General features: G+C 58.7%; 1 protein-coding gene across 7 annotated transcripts in view; it reads right to left on the bottom strand.

The window, feature by feature from the left end:
• Positions 1 to 845: 845 nt before the first annotated feature.
• SLC43A2 (solute carrier family 43 member 2) overlaps positions 846 to 12,713 on the bottom strand; it is a 35,393-nt gene continuing 23,525 nt past the window's right edge. For 6 of the 7 annotated variants that reach the window (XM_057716226.1, XM_057716231.1, XM_057716229.1 and 3 more), the window contains 8 exons: positions 11,368 to 11,501; positions 11,080 to 11,282; positions 10,490 to 10,636; positions 7,928 to 8,066; positions 6,453 to 6,582; positions 4,198 to 4,271; positions 2,862 to 2,985; positions 846 to 2,318 (listed from right to left, as the gene is read on the bottom strand). In XM_057716226.1, the coding sequence (XP_057572209.1) occupies positions 2,157 to 2,318; positions 2,862 to 2,985; positions 4,198 to 4,271; positions 6,453 to 6,582; positions 7,928 to 8,066; positions 10,490 to 10,636; positions 11,080 to 11,282; positions 11,368 to 11,501 (1,113 nt within the window). In that variant the 3' untranslated portion in view covers positions 846 to 2,156. The remainder of the gene's footprint in view (positions 2,319 to 2,861; positions 2,986 to 4,197; positions 4,272 to 6,452; positions 6,583 to 7,927; positions 8,067 to 10,489; positions 10,637 to 11,079; positions 11,283 to 11,367; positions 11,502 to 12,713) is intronic. The other variant, XM_057716232.1, reaches the window with a different exon arrangement.

Raw genomic sequence — 12,713 nt, 5'->3', positions numbered from 1 at the left:
AAAACCATTCCTCAGCCGCACACCACACGCCCCCTGGGGAGCCGCACAGCCCACCGGCGCCAAACTCAACCTTAACTCAGCGTTTCCCAAATCTGACAATAAAGCTTTTTTTTAAAAAATATTAGGGAACTCCCTGGCAGTCCAGTGGCTAGGACTCCGTGCTCTCACTGCCAAGGGCCAGGGTTCGATCCCTGGTCAGGGAACTAAAATCCCACAAGCCAGGCGGCACGGCCAAAAAAAAAAAAAAAAAAAAGTGAACCTCTCACAGAACCAGCATTCAAAGGAATGCTTTGGGAAATGGTGATCTCATTCCCTCTCTTTTTAAAAAAAAAATCTGTTTAAAACAAATATTTGCTTTTGAATATTTGAGTGGGTGACGCCTGGGGAGATTAGGTGCATCCCAGGGGCCCGGGCCCGGCCCTTCCTGTTGCCACCCACTCTTCCCGCCACATCCTGTCTCTCCTCTCTTTGAGCCTGCGGCTCTCCTGGGGTCACCGTGTCCTGGGCTCAGGAGGAACCCTCAGCGTGGTTGACTGGTGACAGGAAGTCTGAACAGGGATGAAAGGGGTCAGGACTCGCCTGTTTGGCTGGGATAAGCAGCAGAGGAGGGGTGGCCACACTTCTAAGGTGTCTGCACAAACCCAGTTTGTTTGGGGGTGGGGCGGGGGAGGAAGGTCTTTTCCTGCCCACGGCCCCTCCCGAGACGGCAATCACACCCAGAGAGACGGTGAGCGGCTGAGTGCGACTGGGGCCGGTCCGTGGCAGAAAACCTTGTCCTGCCTTCTCTTCTCAAGCTCACAACAGGCACATGTAGTCATTAACTGGTATGCTAGAAGGGGCATCCCTTACCAGGAGGAAAATGGATTTATTGCTTTATAAAAAGGAGTCTGATAAAACTTCAAAGGAAAAAAAAAAAAAACACCTAAAAATCAATCCACCCCTCTCAGAGCTCCCGGGACGCCTCAGACAATTTCTGAGGGTCGTCAACGTGGGTGGGTAGGTAAGCCAGGCCCGCCTGGCAGAGGGGGGTGGCCTTGCCCACGTGAACAGCGCCAGGGCCCTGGGAGCGTCTGCCAGCAGGGGGCGCTGTGGCCCTGCAGCCGGGGACACGCTCCCCATCCTGAGCCAAGCTGGCCTTGCCGTGGGCCTGGCTGGCTCTGGGAGGACAAGGGGAGGCACCCATAGCCCACCCCCCACCCCTACCCCCCACCACACACGTGTCTTACACACGGCACACGTACACACACCCTGGGCCTCTCACAATCCTACCTCCCCACCCAGGCCTGGACCTCCACGTCTGGCAGCCACAGCCTGACTTCCACCCCCACAAAAACAGCTGTGGGTGTGGGTGTGGGTGGCACCCTGCTGGTGTCCCTTTCACTCCCTTCAGGTCACAGACTGGACAGAGGGTGGCAGCGGAAACGTGCCCCCGGCTCAGGGCCTGAGGGAGGAGGGAAGAGACGGCGGCTCGGCCTTGACCATGGCTCACGTGACCACATGGGACCGTTCAGCCCTCCGTCCACTCCCCAGGCTTTAAGCCAGGGGGGCTCCTCCACAGGCCTCGAACAGGAGGACAGGCCAGGGACAGGCCACAGGGGGCTGGAATCACGAAGGAGTTGTAGCACCAGCAACAGGAAGCGGGTCCTTCCTTCCGCAGGCAGCTCAGACCGGCCGGGGGAGGAGGTGAGGGGCCAGGCGAGGGGGGTGCAGACAGCGCAAGCCTTTGTCCTCAGGCAGGCGTGGTCGCTGGACATGCAGCCGAGCGGCAGGTGGCGGGCAGTGGATGGCAGACGCCTCTGCTTTGCCAAGAGGCAGAATCCGGACACACTTTGTGGGGAGAGGGCCTGCCTGCCTGGGGTCCTCCTGCAGGCACCACGGAGCCCCGAGGCTCCAAGCCGCCCCCCCCCCGCCGAGGGTGGCAGAGCAAAGTGCAGAGCGCCCCTGCCTCCAGCAGGAGAAGCGCCCGTCCAGGCCCTCTCCCGTCCTCCCACCGCGGAGCTCCAAGGCAGGACCAGGGCCCCGGGAGGGAGCGTGGGCTCCAGCGTGGTGAAAGACAGGATCCTGGGGGTGTGTGGAGGTCCTCCGGGGGTGGGGAGGAGGACACCGGGGAGTCACTGGAGCCAGGGCGGGAGGCCACAGTTCCCAGGCGGTGGGCGCTACACGAAAGCCTCCGGGTTGGACGAGCCGTTGAGCTTGAGGAAAAGCTTGTGGTCCTCCCTCTTCTGCTGTAGCTGCCGCTCCAGCCGGCGCCGGTAGCAGATGAGGTAGAGAGGGAGGCAGAAGCCCAGCATGCTCACGACAAGCAGCCCCACGTTCACCTGCGGAGGCGGGGGTGAGAGTCGCCATCACCAGGGGCCGGGGGAGGGGAGCAGGTGGGGGCCGTGGTCTTCGCAGGGCCCAGCTCCAGATCCTTCCTCACTCTCAGGTTTGGGAATGGGGAGCAGGTCACAGGAGGGGAGAGGAAAAACAAACGAGGAGTTTCAAGGGGTCCGAGGGCCTGTCGTTCCACATTCCAGCCTCAGAATTCCCCAGCAGTCCACGGGCAACACAAACTACTGATAAACTCCATGGGTGGGGCCTGGATCGGGACAAGCTCTCAGCACCTGGTTAAGAATCCCGGCCTCCGATAGGAGGGGCAGGGACCGCAACTCGGTCCGATTTACCCCAAAATCAGGCCCAGAAAGGACACTCTTCTCCTCCTGTCCCTTCTGTCCATTCCATGGGGTCCCTGAGTTGATCCTGACAACGTTCCCAACCGCCTGTCCCCGGGGTTCTACGAGCCCGAGGGAGGCCTCCCAGCTCCCAGTCAGCAGAGTGGGGCAGGTGCCCGTAACCCACTGCCCCCCACCCCCGCTTCTTACCCACAGAGGGTCTCCTTGGAGGGGACCCATCATAGCCAGAAACAGGGGCTGCTGCAGGAGAGCGAAGAGTGCACTGATCAGGGACTGCAGACCTGTGAGGCTGCCAAACTGCGTGGAGGGGTACCTGCCGGGGCGGTGGAGAACCTGTCACCGCAGGGGCCACGCTCCGGCTTCCCAAATGCTCCTCGGCCCCAGCCTGGCCCCAGGTGCTGGTGCCCCCAGGCTGAACCTCCAGCGCCAGAGAAGAGGCGGGAATGGCCTCAGAGAACGGTGGGGTGTCCCTCCTTGGACTGCTTTCTGCTGAGCCATTCCGCAAAGTGAATTTCTCTTTTGGACCAGCGTGAGGCCCCGGGGCCCATGGGTGTCTGGCCGAGCCGAGGGGAAACCATGGTGCCTGCAGGAGTCTGCGGCTTGGGAACCAGGCCCAGGGAGCAGGTTGGAGGCTGGGCCTGGCTTGGCTGCACCCTCATCCAGAGGGGTGTTGTGTAATCACGGAAACATAGCATCACAGCCCTCGGCCGACTCCCTCAGACGCTGCCAGGGCAGCCGCAACTTCCTCCAGGCCTGGAGGGGGCGGGGGTGGAACACGCAGACCTGGAATGACCCCCATGGGATACGGCTGGGAGGGGGAGAGAGTGCTGGCGAAATCTCAGCAGACATCAGGCATCGTGGCCCCAGGGAAGGGCTCCTAGCAAGCAACGGCTGGAGGAACGGACTGGTCTTCGGTCAGAGAGAGGCCGTGGATGGTGTCTGGGTTCCAGTGTTTGAGCCAAGCCCCGGCCCAAGGAGGGGGAACGACTGTGGTTCCTTAGGTGTATGTGGCCTCTTGGAAAAGGAGGCAGGTTTCATTTTAGCCAACGCCTGAGAAGGCTGTGGCCAGAACCAGCCCTTTGAGGACCTGGGTGGGGTCTGTCAGGTACATTCTGGGCTCAGTTATTCATGTCACTGCTGCTGCTGGAGGCCACTTGAATGTCAACATTTAGCTGTGGGCAGTCAGAGCCCACCCCTGTCCTCCCTACGGGCAGCTAGGGGAGGCCCAGGACTGGCTGAGCAGCAGCCCCTGAGGCAACAGCAAGGTACACCCTGGCGAGGGGGACCGACTCCGTGCTAAACTTAGCCAAGGCTTGCGGGCACCCAGCTGTCTGCCCACTGACCTGCTCCCGCCAGGTACGGCCTCCCCCTGACACACCCAATGGAAGCCCCGGTGCCTAAGGCAAGTGGATGGACCCCACGTGGGCACAACGGCCCCCTTCAGGCCCTCCGTCCCACCAGGGACCTCCTGCCGGTCACTGCCTTACCCTCGGCCACCAGGCCACCCACAGCCCCCAGCACTTACACGGCGGCGTAGAGGCCCCCGACGGCAGAGTGGATGAATCCTCGCACGATGGTGTGCAGGATGAAGGAGAGGATCTGCAGGAGGGAGAGCCGAGTGTGAGCAGGAGACGTGGGGGGGTCTCACCTTGTCCCCCCCCCCCCCCGTGGAGCTCCTGGGGTCCTGGGCAGAGGGGGCACTGGCACCCTGGAGTTGGCGCGCGCCAGCGCTCCAGGGCCAGCTCCTGATCTGCCAAGGATTCTGAGAGCTGACTGTTAAACAGTCATTACTGACAATTCAATTGTAATAAAGTACAATTCAACCAATTACAGCTGACCTTTAAACAACACAGGGGTTAGGGTGCCAACCCTCCACGCAGCCGAAAATCCACAGATAATTTACAGTTGGTCCTCTGTGTCCAGAGTTCCGTATCCTTGGATTCAACCACCCACAGACCATGTGGGACTCAGTATTTACTACTGAAAGCAATCCGCGTATGAGTGGACCCGCGCCGTTCAAACTTGTGTTGTTTGAGGGTCAACTGTACATTGGAAACTAAGTGAACGAATACGCAAAACCCATCACACCCGAATTATTTTATTCTGTTTTACTATTAGCCGCGCTCTGAAGGTTTTTTTTAGGTCTATCCTAAGTATCATATGATGGTGTGTTACTGTGTCTCCTTCCAACTCCACAGTCGGTAACACGTAACACCGTATTTGTTGATATCAACCATGGTGAGAGCACTGACACCATGGAAACTGGCAAATATCAGAAACCAGGGCTCCCCCCACCACGCCAGCACCTAGAGTCTGCTGCTAAGTGTACGCACGGATGCAGCACTAGGCAGGAGGTCACTAATCGTGACTCCTGCCTCTGCCGACCTGAGGACCGTGCCCAGGTCTCCCTGGTCACCCCAGCCCTCCTGGCAGATGGCTGTCCCTCTCCCCTCTAGCTCTGCTTTCCTGAGGGAAGGCCACGGTTGGCTAGCTTAGCAAGCACTTGTTAACGACTCCTGAGAGCCACGAGCTGTCTACTTTGCTACCGGGACCCTTTGTTTGCTCTTTGCACACAGCCCTGCTATCGGGCTCAGCAGCCAAGACCCGTTCCCGGGAATGCGGGTGGCGGAGGCAGTGGGGGCTGCTCTCTGCCGTGTTTCGAGAAGGCTGTGCCCGAACGTGCACACATCCTTTGCAGGCTCCCCCTTTCCACCTCAAATGCCTTGCTGCCTTTTCACAACTTGCCTTTCAATAAGAACTGGATAACACAAAACGCAGATGACTGTCCTCACTGAGCACTGCCCCACAACTGGACAAGGTGGTCAGGGCAAGAGTCTGCCAGGCGTGCAGAGAGGGCCACCACCAGGAGGCCAGGAGGGCACCAGGGATGCAATGACACTCCCATCTGGAACGCGTACGAGTCTCTGGTGGTTTACTCTGGCTGCACCCACAGTGTTGGCACAAACACACGATAGCTAGCACCTGTGGGTGGTGCACACCTGGGTGTTCAGTGTACTTCTGCACCTGGGTGTTCAGCGTATGGCCGCTTGCAAAAAGGAAGGGACTCTTGCTTTCCTCCTGGACCTGGCCCAAGATACTGTCTGGGCTTGGGTCACACCCATCTGGAAGCGATGCCATCACTTGTACCCCTTCAAAGTTCATAAACTTGGGGACTAGAACTAGAACCCTTTTGTGGACCTAAGGGTGGAGCCAGGCAGGTAATAAAATCGATCTTTCTCGAACTCTCTGCCAAAAGTCAGGTTCCAAAAGCACTGGAAATCTGTGCAAAGGAATTAAACTTTTGAACCCAGATGCCAAGTGGTCACCAGAGTCTTTCTTGAGGCCCTCCTGTACCAGAGGAGCAGACGTTCCCACCAATGCCACAGACTGGCCAGACCTCTTTGGACATCAGACTTCAGCTGTTTTGAGCAAATGCAAAACAAGCAGCCACACAACTACACCACATGGTTCCACCAATGGTAAGATGGTAGTATTCGTGGCATGTAGGATGCCAAAGGACCAAGAAGAATGATACACTTTCACAGAGAAGAGTCTTCTGTGAAAGGCAACGTAACTTTCATTCACAGCTCACTCCCAGCACTGTGCACGTCCAGAGCCCGGCAGGTGGGAGGCCCTCAGTAAATTGCGGTGGGCTGGCTGACAGGTTGGTTGGTTGAAGTAAACCGTTCTCTTTGGGGACGCCTCCCCCATGAGACATCACGCACCTCTCCGTCTCATCATCCCATACCCCGCCTGGCCGCTCCCTCTCCCCACACCCACCTGTAGAGGCAGATTGGGGATGAGACAGGTCACCCCAAAGCCCACGAGCAGCAGGTTTGTGAAGGCGAAGGCCCGCATGGCGTTGGTGATCTTCTGGATCTGCCGGTCCCGCCTCTTCTTCTTCTCACCTCTGTGGAAACACGGAGCACACACAGGAGCTCGGGGATCCCTGGAGGACAGGCTCTCCCAGGAGGTCAGGCCCCGGGAGTCACATCTTGTGGACAGCGCAAGACTCAGAGTCCACCCCCGCGCACGCGCTAGGGACTGCGGGGACTAGACTGGCACGAGGAACACTCCCCACGGCACCCTCGGGACTGAGCGCGGAGCGTGAACCTCAGCGGAGAGGGCGGACACGAGAAGACAGGCACCGACGCCCCACAGGGCTTCCGTGCAGGCTGAGGGGTGATGATGGGGAGGGAGGAGGTGGGTGCGCCCAGGTCAGGATGCGGCAAAGCCGCCTTCACTACTGGCTCCAACCTCACCCAGACCCTGCAGGGAGCTGACGCGAAGTCCGATAATCAGACAAATAAGGGAGAGAGTGGACTTCCCCTTGGCGGGCAGGAAGGGGTGAAGGAGAAACAAGGATGTGGCAGATGGAACTGGAATGGGCACCAACAGCCTTCTGGCTGCAGGACCTGACCTAGATAACAGAGCATTCTCTGTAATTATTTCCCTGTGAATTCACTATGGCGGACTCGAGTCTCACCACCCACACAGATACGCCACGGACAGTCGTGTGACATCCAAGGGCTCAGAGGTGTGCAGGGAGGCCCAGACCCACTACTTTCTCACTGTGTGACCTCAGGCAAGCCACTCGAACACCTAGCTTCAGTTCCCTCATCTGTAAAATGGGTATAACTCATCGAGGTGTTGGGAGGCTTACCTGAGCTATTGTGCATTAAGTGCTTGGCACACGGCCAGGGCCTGATACAATAAAGAGTAGCTTCTTATACTAAGGTGGAGTCAGAGAAGACAGCCCTTACTGATCTTAGAACCCAATCCTTCTACAAAGTAGGACTCTAGTCCCTTGTTTAATTGTCACAATCATGAACAAATCTATTAACATGTATTAAGGTTATAGCTGTTTACTACTCACACCCAGTGGCCCAGACCTTGCAGACAGACAGGACTGCTCTAAGGATGTCTGCCGGGTACCGCTCGTGCTAAGGATCTGCGTGCGTCCCTAGAAGCAAGCGGTGTGATGGCCAGTCATCTGCATAGACCTTCCTCTGGTTTCTCTCCTTCTCTCTTCTAGCTCGGTGCTTCCTAAGCTTTTACTTACAAAAGATTCTCCTCACAGAAGCGACAGACCAAAACGTGTGCTGAGCTGAGTGAGGGCAAGAACAGCTTTGAGCACAGCCCTCTCTCGCCTCTCCTGCTGACTTTAAAACCTCACCGCCCACCCTGAGGCCGCCTAGCACCCGACCGGCGGGCTTCTCCCTCCGGGGGCCGGGGCACGGGCTCTGCCTACGCACTGGCTGGCGTCTTTCTCCTCCGGCTCCTCAGAGGCGTCCTCACACTCCTTCAGCCTCCAGTCCATGATGTAGCCGATGACGGGGGCTGTCAGCAGGCAGAGCAGCTGGAGCACCCCGAAGATGGAGGTGTAGAGGCCGACTGCGGAGGAAGAGCGGCCGGGTCACGGGGGCTGCCGGCAGAGCCTGCGACCCCACAAGCCCTTCGGCGGCCTTCCCCAGAATCCCCCTTGTCACTGCGGGTCATGCCGGCAGCCCGGAGACCTTACCCTCTGAAGTCAAAGCCGGAGCAAGGGGCAGGCCACCCTATTCTTTTCTCTGAATCGCTCGCCGATTTCCGAGAAACAACTAATGAAATCCAGTATGTCACAATGACCTCCCCTGGAAACTCCAGGAAGTCTCTACGACTTTGGGAACCACAAAATTACCAACGCCTGGGACTGAGGCTTCGTGTGTGACTGGCCATCAGTTTTCTGCCTCTAGAAATATACCAGGAAGGCACCACTCACAGGGGCTCTGACGTAAGGGATTCAATCTTCAAAGAGCCTTAAAGTTACCATGGGATTTCTCAGACAAATGGAAGCTGAAAGTTGACTGCCTCACCCCCACCCACATTTCTGGCCTAGAGGGATGTTTGAAGTTCAAGGAGCAGTGTTTCTCAGTGGAACAGAGACAGGCTAGGAGGGGATGTCACGTGTTCCCTGACAATCCCCGCCCCTACTGGCTTACCGGTAGCCATCACTGCATCGAGAAAGCAAAAGTGAAAAAGCAGAGAGGAGTGCGATTAGCAGCAGCAATGTCACAGGGTGTTACAGCCAGGTGGGGTGTTACAGGAGGCAGGCGAGCTCTGGGCCCAGCACACACGCCATTCCCCGCTGAGCCCTGACTCTCAGAAGTGCCCAGCATGGGTGCCTGCTGACGTCTTCCTGCCTGCTGAAGCCTCAGTCATGTGCAGCTGGTGCCTCATCACAGGCGGGCTGGTGAAATCAGGCCTGCGGCACTTGCGGGGGACCGTGATGGGGAAGTGGCGTGGGTGCAGAAGACTTGGCAGAACCAGGGTCTTGCTGCCTTTGCTGCCGCCGTGGGCGGAGAATCCACCCCACACCCAGCGCAAGTATCTGACCAGCCGGCGCTGGTCTCCCATCCACCTACCAGCCCTCTGACCCTGACAGCCAGACGTGTGTGTGTGGGGTGCGGGGTGAAGGGGTGGGGATGGTTTCAGGCACAACTGCTCACAGGAGCAGGATGGGGGAAACCAGTGCCCAGTCAGCTGCAGACCGAATTTCCTGGCCCAACTTCCTCTACTTCTTGAAACTGACTTTTTGAATGCGGGAAACAGATGGAAAAAATGCCTCTTGGGCAGCAAAAGAGTTCTCAGAGAGTAAAAGGCCATGACTCAGCAGCAGGGAGATTTGCCTTCCAAGGGCCAGAGAGGGCCTTTCTCTGTACACGCCTGGGTCTCCACCTGTCTGGGCCTCTGGGTTTACAACAGAGGGCATTTAGACACGCTAGCTTGGCTCTCCCCAAAGTGAGGTGCACAGATTTTAATGAATGTTACATAATAAAGGGCTCCTGGGGTAGAAATTTAGGGGAATATCATTGGACGACACAGAGCGAAACAGGTTATTTTTTTTCTTATCTTCGTGTTTGCTACACATTTTTGCGACGGCACATGATAGGGTTTTTCCGCATTGCTGCCCGTCCAGACACCCATTTTCAGAGTAGAACCCGTACTGTCTGTGTCCCTTTGTCACCTTCCCCTTCTGTTAAGGCTGGGTTTCTCATCCTCTTTACAAACTTATGCCTAGTGTATCTTCCCGGGGTGGGGGGAACAATTAAACCAACTCAAGAGCTGCACACCAGTGAGACCGCCTGTGAAAAGGATTTACCAAATGTGTTTGTCCCGCTGAGGGATGACTCAAGCGGACTCAGCTCAGGCCCTGAGGAAGCACTGACTTTCTCTGTAGAAACGAAACCTCTCATCAGCTTGTGTGCTCTTTGGGAAAAGTGGCAGGTTGGTTATCCGTTCTGTTTACCAGAATTAACAAGCCTGGACTGGATTACACACGAGGAAGGCTCCCCCTGGCCCTGCTTCCCAGTTCACAGGGCACAGATCCCAGGGCGGGCACAGATCCCAGGGCTCCAGCGGCAGCAGCCCGGCCCCCGCCTCGGCCCCAGCCTCTCCAGGCGGCACCCCTGCGGTTTCCCAGAGGATTCCTGACTAATCACCCTTCAACAAGCTCTCAGGTGGAGTACCGTGTTCTCGGCAGTGCTTTCATGTACACACACACACGTCCACCGGCTCCCTCAGGCAACGAAAAACACACACCCCACACCCCAAACACACATAGTTATTTTAGTCCTCTCCTCCCTCTGAACCGGGAAACTGACGGGGACATGAAAGGACACGTGGGCCCGGCTGTGACGAAATGGCTCGTGACACACCACCGGGCCCTTGGATTCTGCCGTCTCATGGTCCTCCCCGTCCAGCCCCAGCCCAACACCCTCTGGCCAGCCGGCGGACCGCCGCTCACGGGCTGCGCCCTGGGCCCAGGGGCCACCTACCCACGTCCTGGTCGCCGCTGACCAGGAACTGGAGGATGTTGTTCATGGCGCCCATGTAGAAGATGAGGCGGAGCTGCGTGACGCACATGGTGACCAGGCTGAGCAGCAGGATGGGGCTGAACACGCTCTGCATGAACGAGGGGGCCGCTGTGGGGAAACGCAGGCGCTCAGTGGGAACCGGGCGGCACTGCCGTGGCCCCCGGCCCACCTGCCACCCAGGGGCTGGGCGCGCGGGGCCGAGAAGCCTGCTTTGCCGACCAAAGCACGCAGGACGGGGTGGACGGCTGGCTGCAGAGGCTGGGTCACTCCGTTGTACAAGACAAGTCGGGGGAATCCCTCACCCTCTGTGACCCTCAGCCTGCAGGGCGGGCTGGATGGTGCCGCCTGACCTCTGGGGGTGAAGTGGGGATCAGGGGAGACGGTACCCACGAAGCCCACAGCCGGTGCTGGTCCCTGTGAAGGGGCTGGGGCTGCGGCTTCCACGTCTGGATGGGCCGCCCCCAACCTTGTCCCTGGGCTGCGGGTGTGGGTGCACGAGCCCCTGCTGACGGCTCAGGCAGGCTTGGGACGTTGGGGCCGTGTGCAGGTACCTGTGGCGTCGGGCTGGCACTTGACCTCCAGGTCCACGGTGGACAGGCACAGCTTGTGGCCCTCCTGCAGCGCGGCCTGCTCCTTGGCGCTCCGCATGGAGCTGCCCACGCTGAGGCGGCGCCCCACCGTGGTCACCTGCTTGTAGAACTGCTTGCCTGTGATCTTGTGGTCAAAGCCCAGCCAGCTGAACTTGATCTTCACCCTGGAAGCCACAGGAGTGTGTCTGTCTCGCGCTGCCCGGGCCCCTGGCTGGCGCGGGGGTGGGGGCAGACGGCACGTCCACTTACGTGTAGTCCATGTCCTCTGGCCCCGGGAAGGGCTCCAGGGGCCAGTTAAAGAAGCAGTTGAGGAAAACCAGCCCAGAGCAGCCGGCCCAGACCACGAGGATGACGATGAAGGAGGCACCGAAGTCATAGATGACCTGCAGGGCACAGTGGGGTAGGGGTTGAGGATGGGGCAAGGCAAAGGGCAGAGCTCACAATGGGAAGCTGGCGCCAGCGGCGGGTAGGGGCCCCCAGCAGCCCTGCTCTCCCGGTGCTCAGCTGCGAGGGGAGGCGCAGCCCTGTCAGCCTGGGTGTTTGATCGTCAGGCGTCTGCATGCCAATAATCTCAGCTCGCCCTGGGCCAAATGCCTCCAACTTGGACCACATGTCATCTCTTTGGAGACGCCTTCTCAGACCACCCATCACTGTCACGTCACCGGTTCACGGCGAACAGCCCTGGCTGAGAGTTTTGACTTTTGATTAATTTTCTCTTCCATTATCAGTCCAGCTCCCCGAGGACAGGAACCTCCAACCTTGTCCACTGAGGTTTCTTGCGCACCTTGAAGCGTACACCTGGTAGGTGCCAAAAAAATACTCGGGGAATGACCAGCTGGATGTCTCGCTTTGCGCCTCTGTGAAATGGGTGTGACACTGGCATGTGCCCTCATGGTGTCAAGGTGGGGGTTAAGCAGATGTGATCCTGGTAGAGGGCTCAGTACAGGGCCTGGCAGGTGGGACGCCTGCGAGCCTGTTAATGTCATCACTGCCATTTATTTCCAGCATGAGAGTCCCCAGCGTGGTGGCGGACAGCTGCCCAGCTCCCCGGGGAGGGGACCAGTGGTTAGACAGTGAGAAGAGGAGGAGGGGGACTTGTAGGCTCCTCCGCACTCCAGGAACGCGAGGATCCCTAAAATCCACCGACCGCTGGCCCAGCCCCTCCAAGCACCTCGATGCCCAGGTGGCCGGTCTTTGCTTCATTTTGTTTTGTTTTTTGGCCGCGCGCCGCAGCATGCAGGATCTTAGTTCCCCGACCAGGGATCAACCCGTGCCCTTGGCAGTGGCAGCGTGGAGTCCTAACCACTGGGCTGCCAGGGACGTCCCCGGCCCATGCCTGTGACTCCTCCTCCTCCTCCTGCTCTATGGCCTTTCCCCCTTGGACCTCAGGAAAGGGGATTTATTTGGTGCCGGTGCCACGGCAGGGAGAAGCCCCTTCTGAAGCCCTTTCAGGAGCAACAGGATTTGGAGCAGGAACTGGGACTGATGGACGGTGAGGTGTTTGCTCCAGCCTGACCCCGCGTGACTTCCACGGGCTCAGAATCCTGCCTGGGAGGGAAACAGCTGAACCAACTTGGCTGAGAGCAGCGCTCTGG

The sequence above is a fragment of the Hippopotamus amphibius genome, chromosome 17 (assembly GCF_030028045.1).
Source record: "Hippopotamus amphibius kiboko isolate mHipAmp2 chromosome 17, mHipAmp2.hap2, whole genome shotgun sequence".
Taxonomy (NCBI): domain Eukaryota; kingdom Metazoa; phylum Chordata; class Mammalia; order Artiodactyla; family Hippopotamidae; genus Hippopotamus; species Hippopotamus amphibius.
Note: the sequence above shows the minus strand (reverse complement) of the source record. Positions and strands in the feature narration are given on the sequence as shown.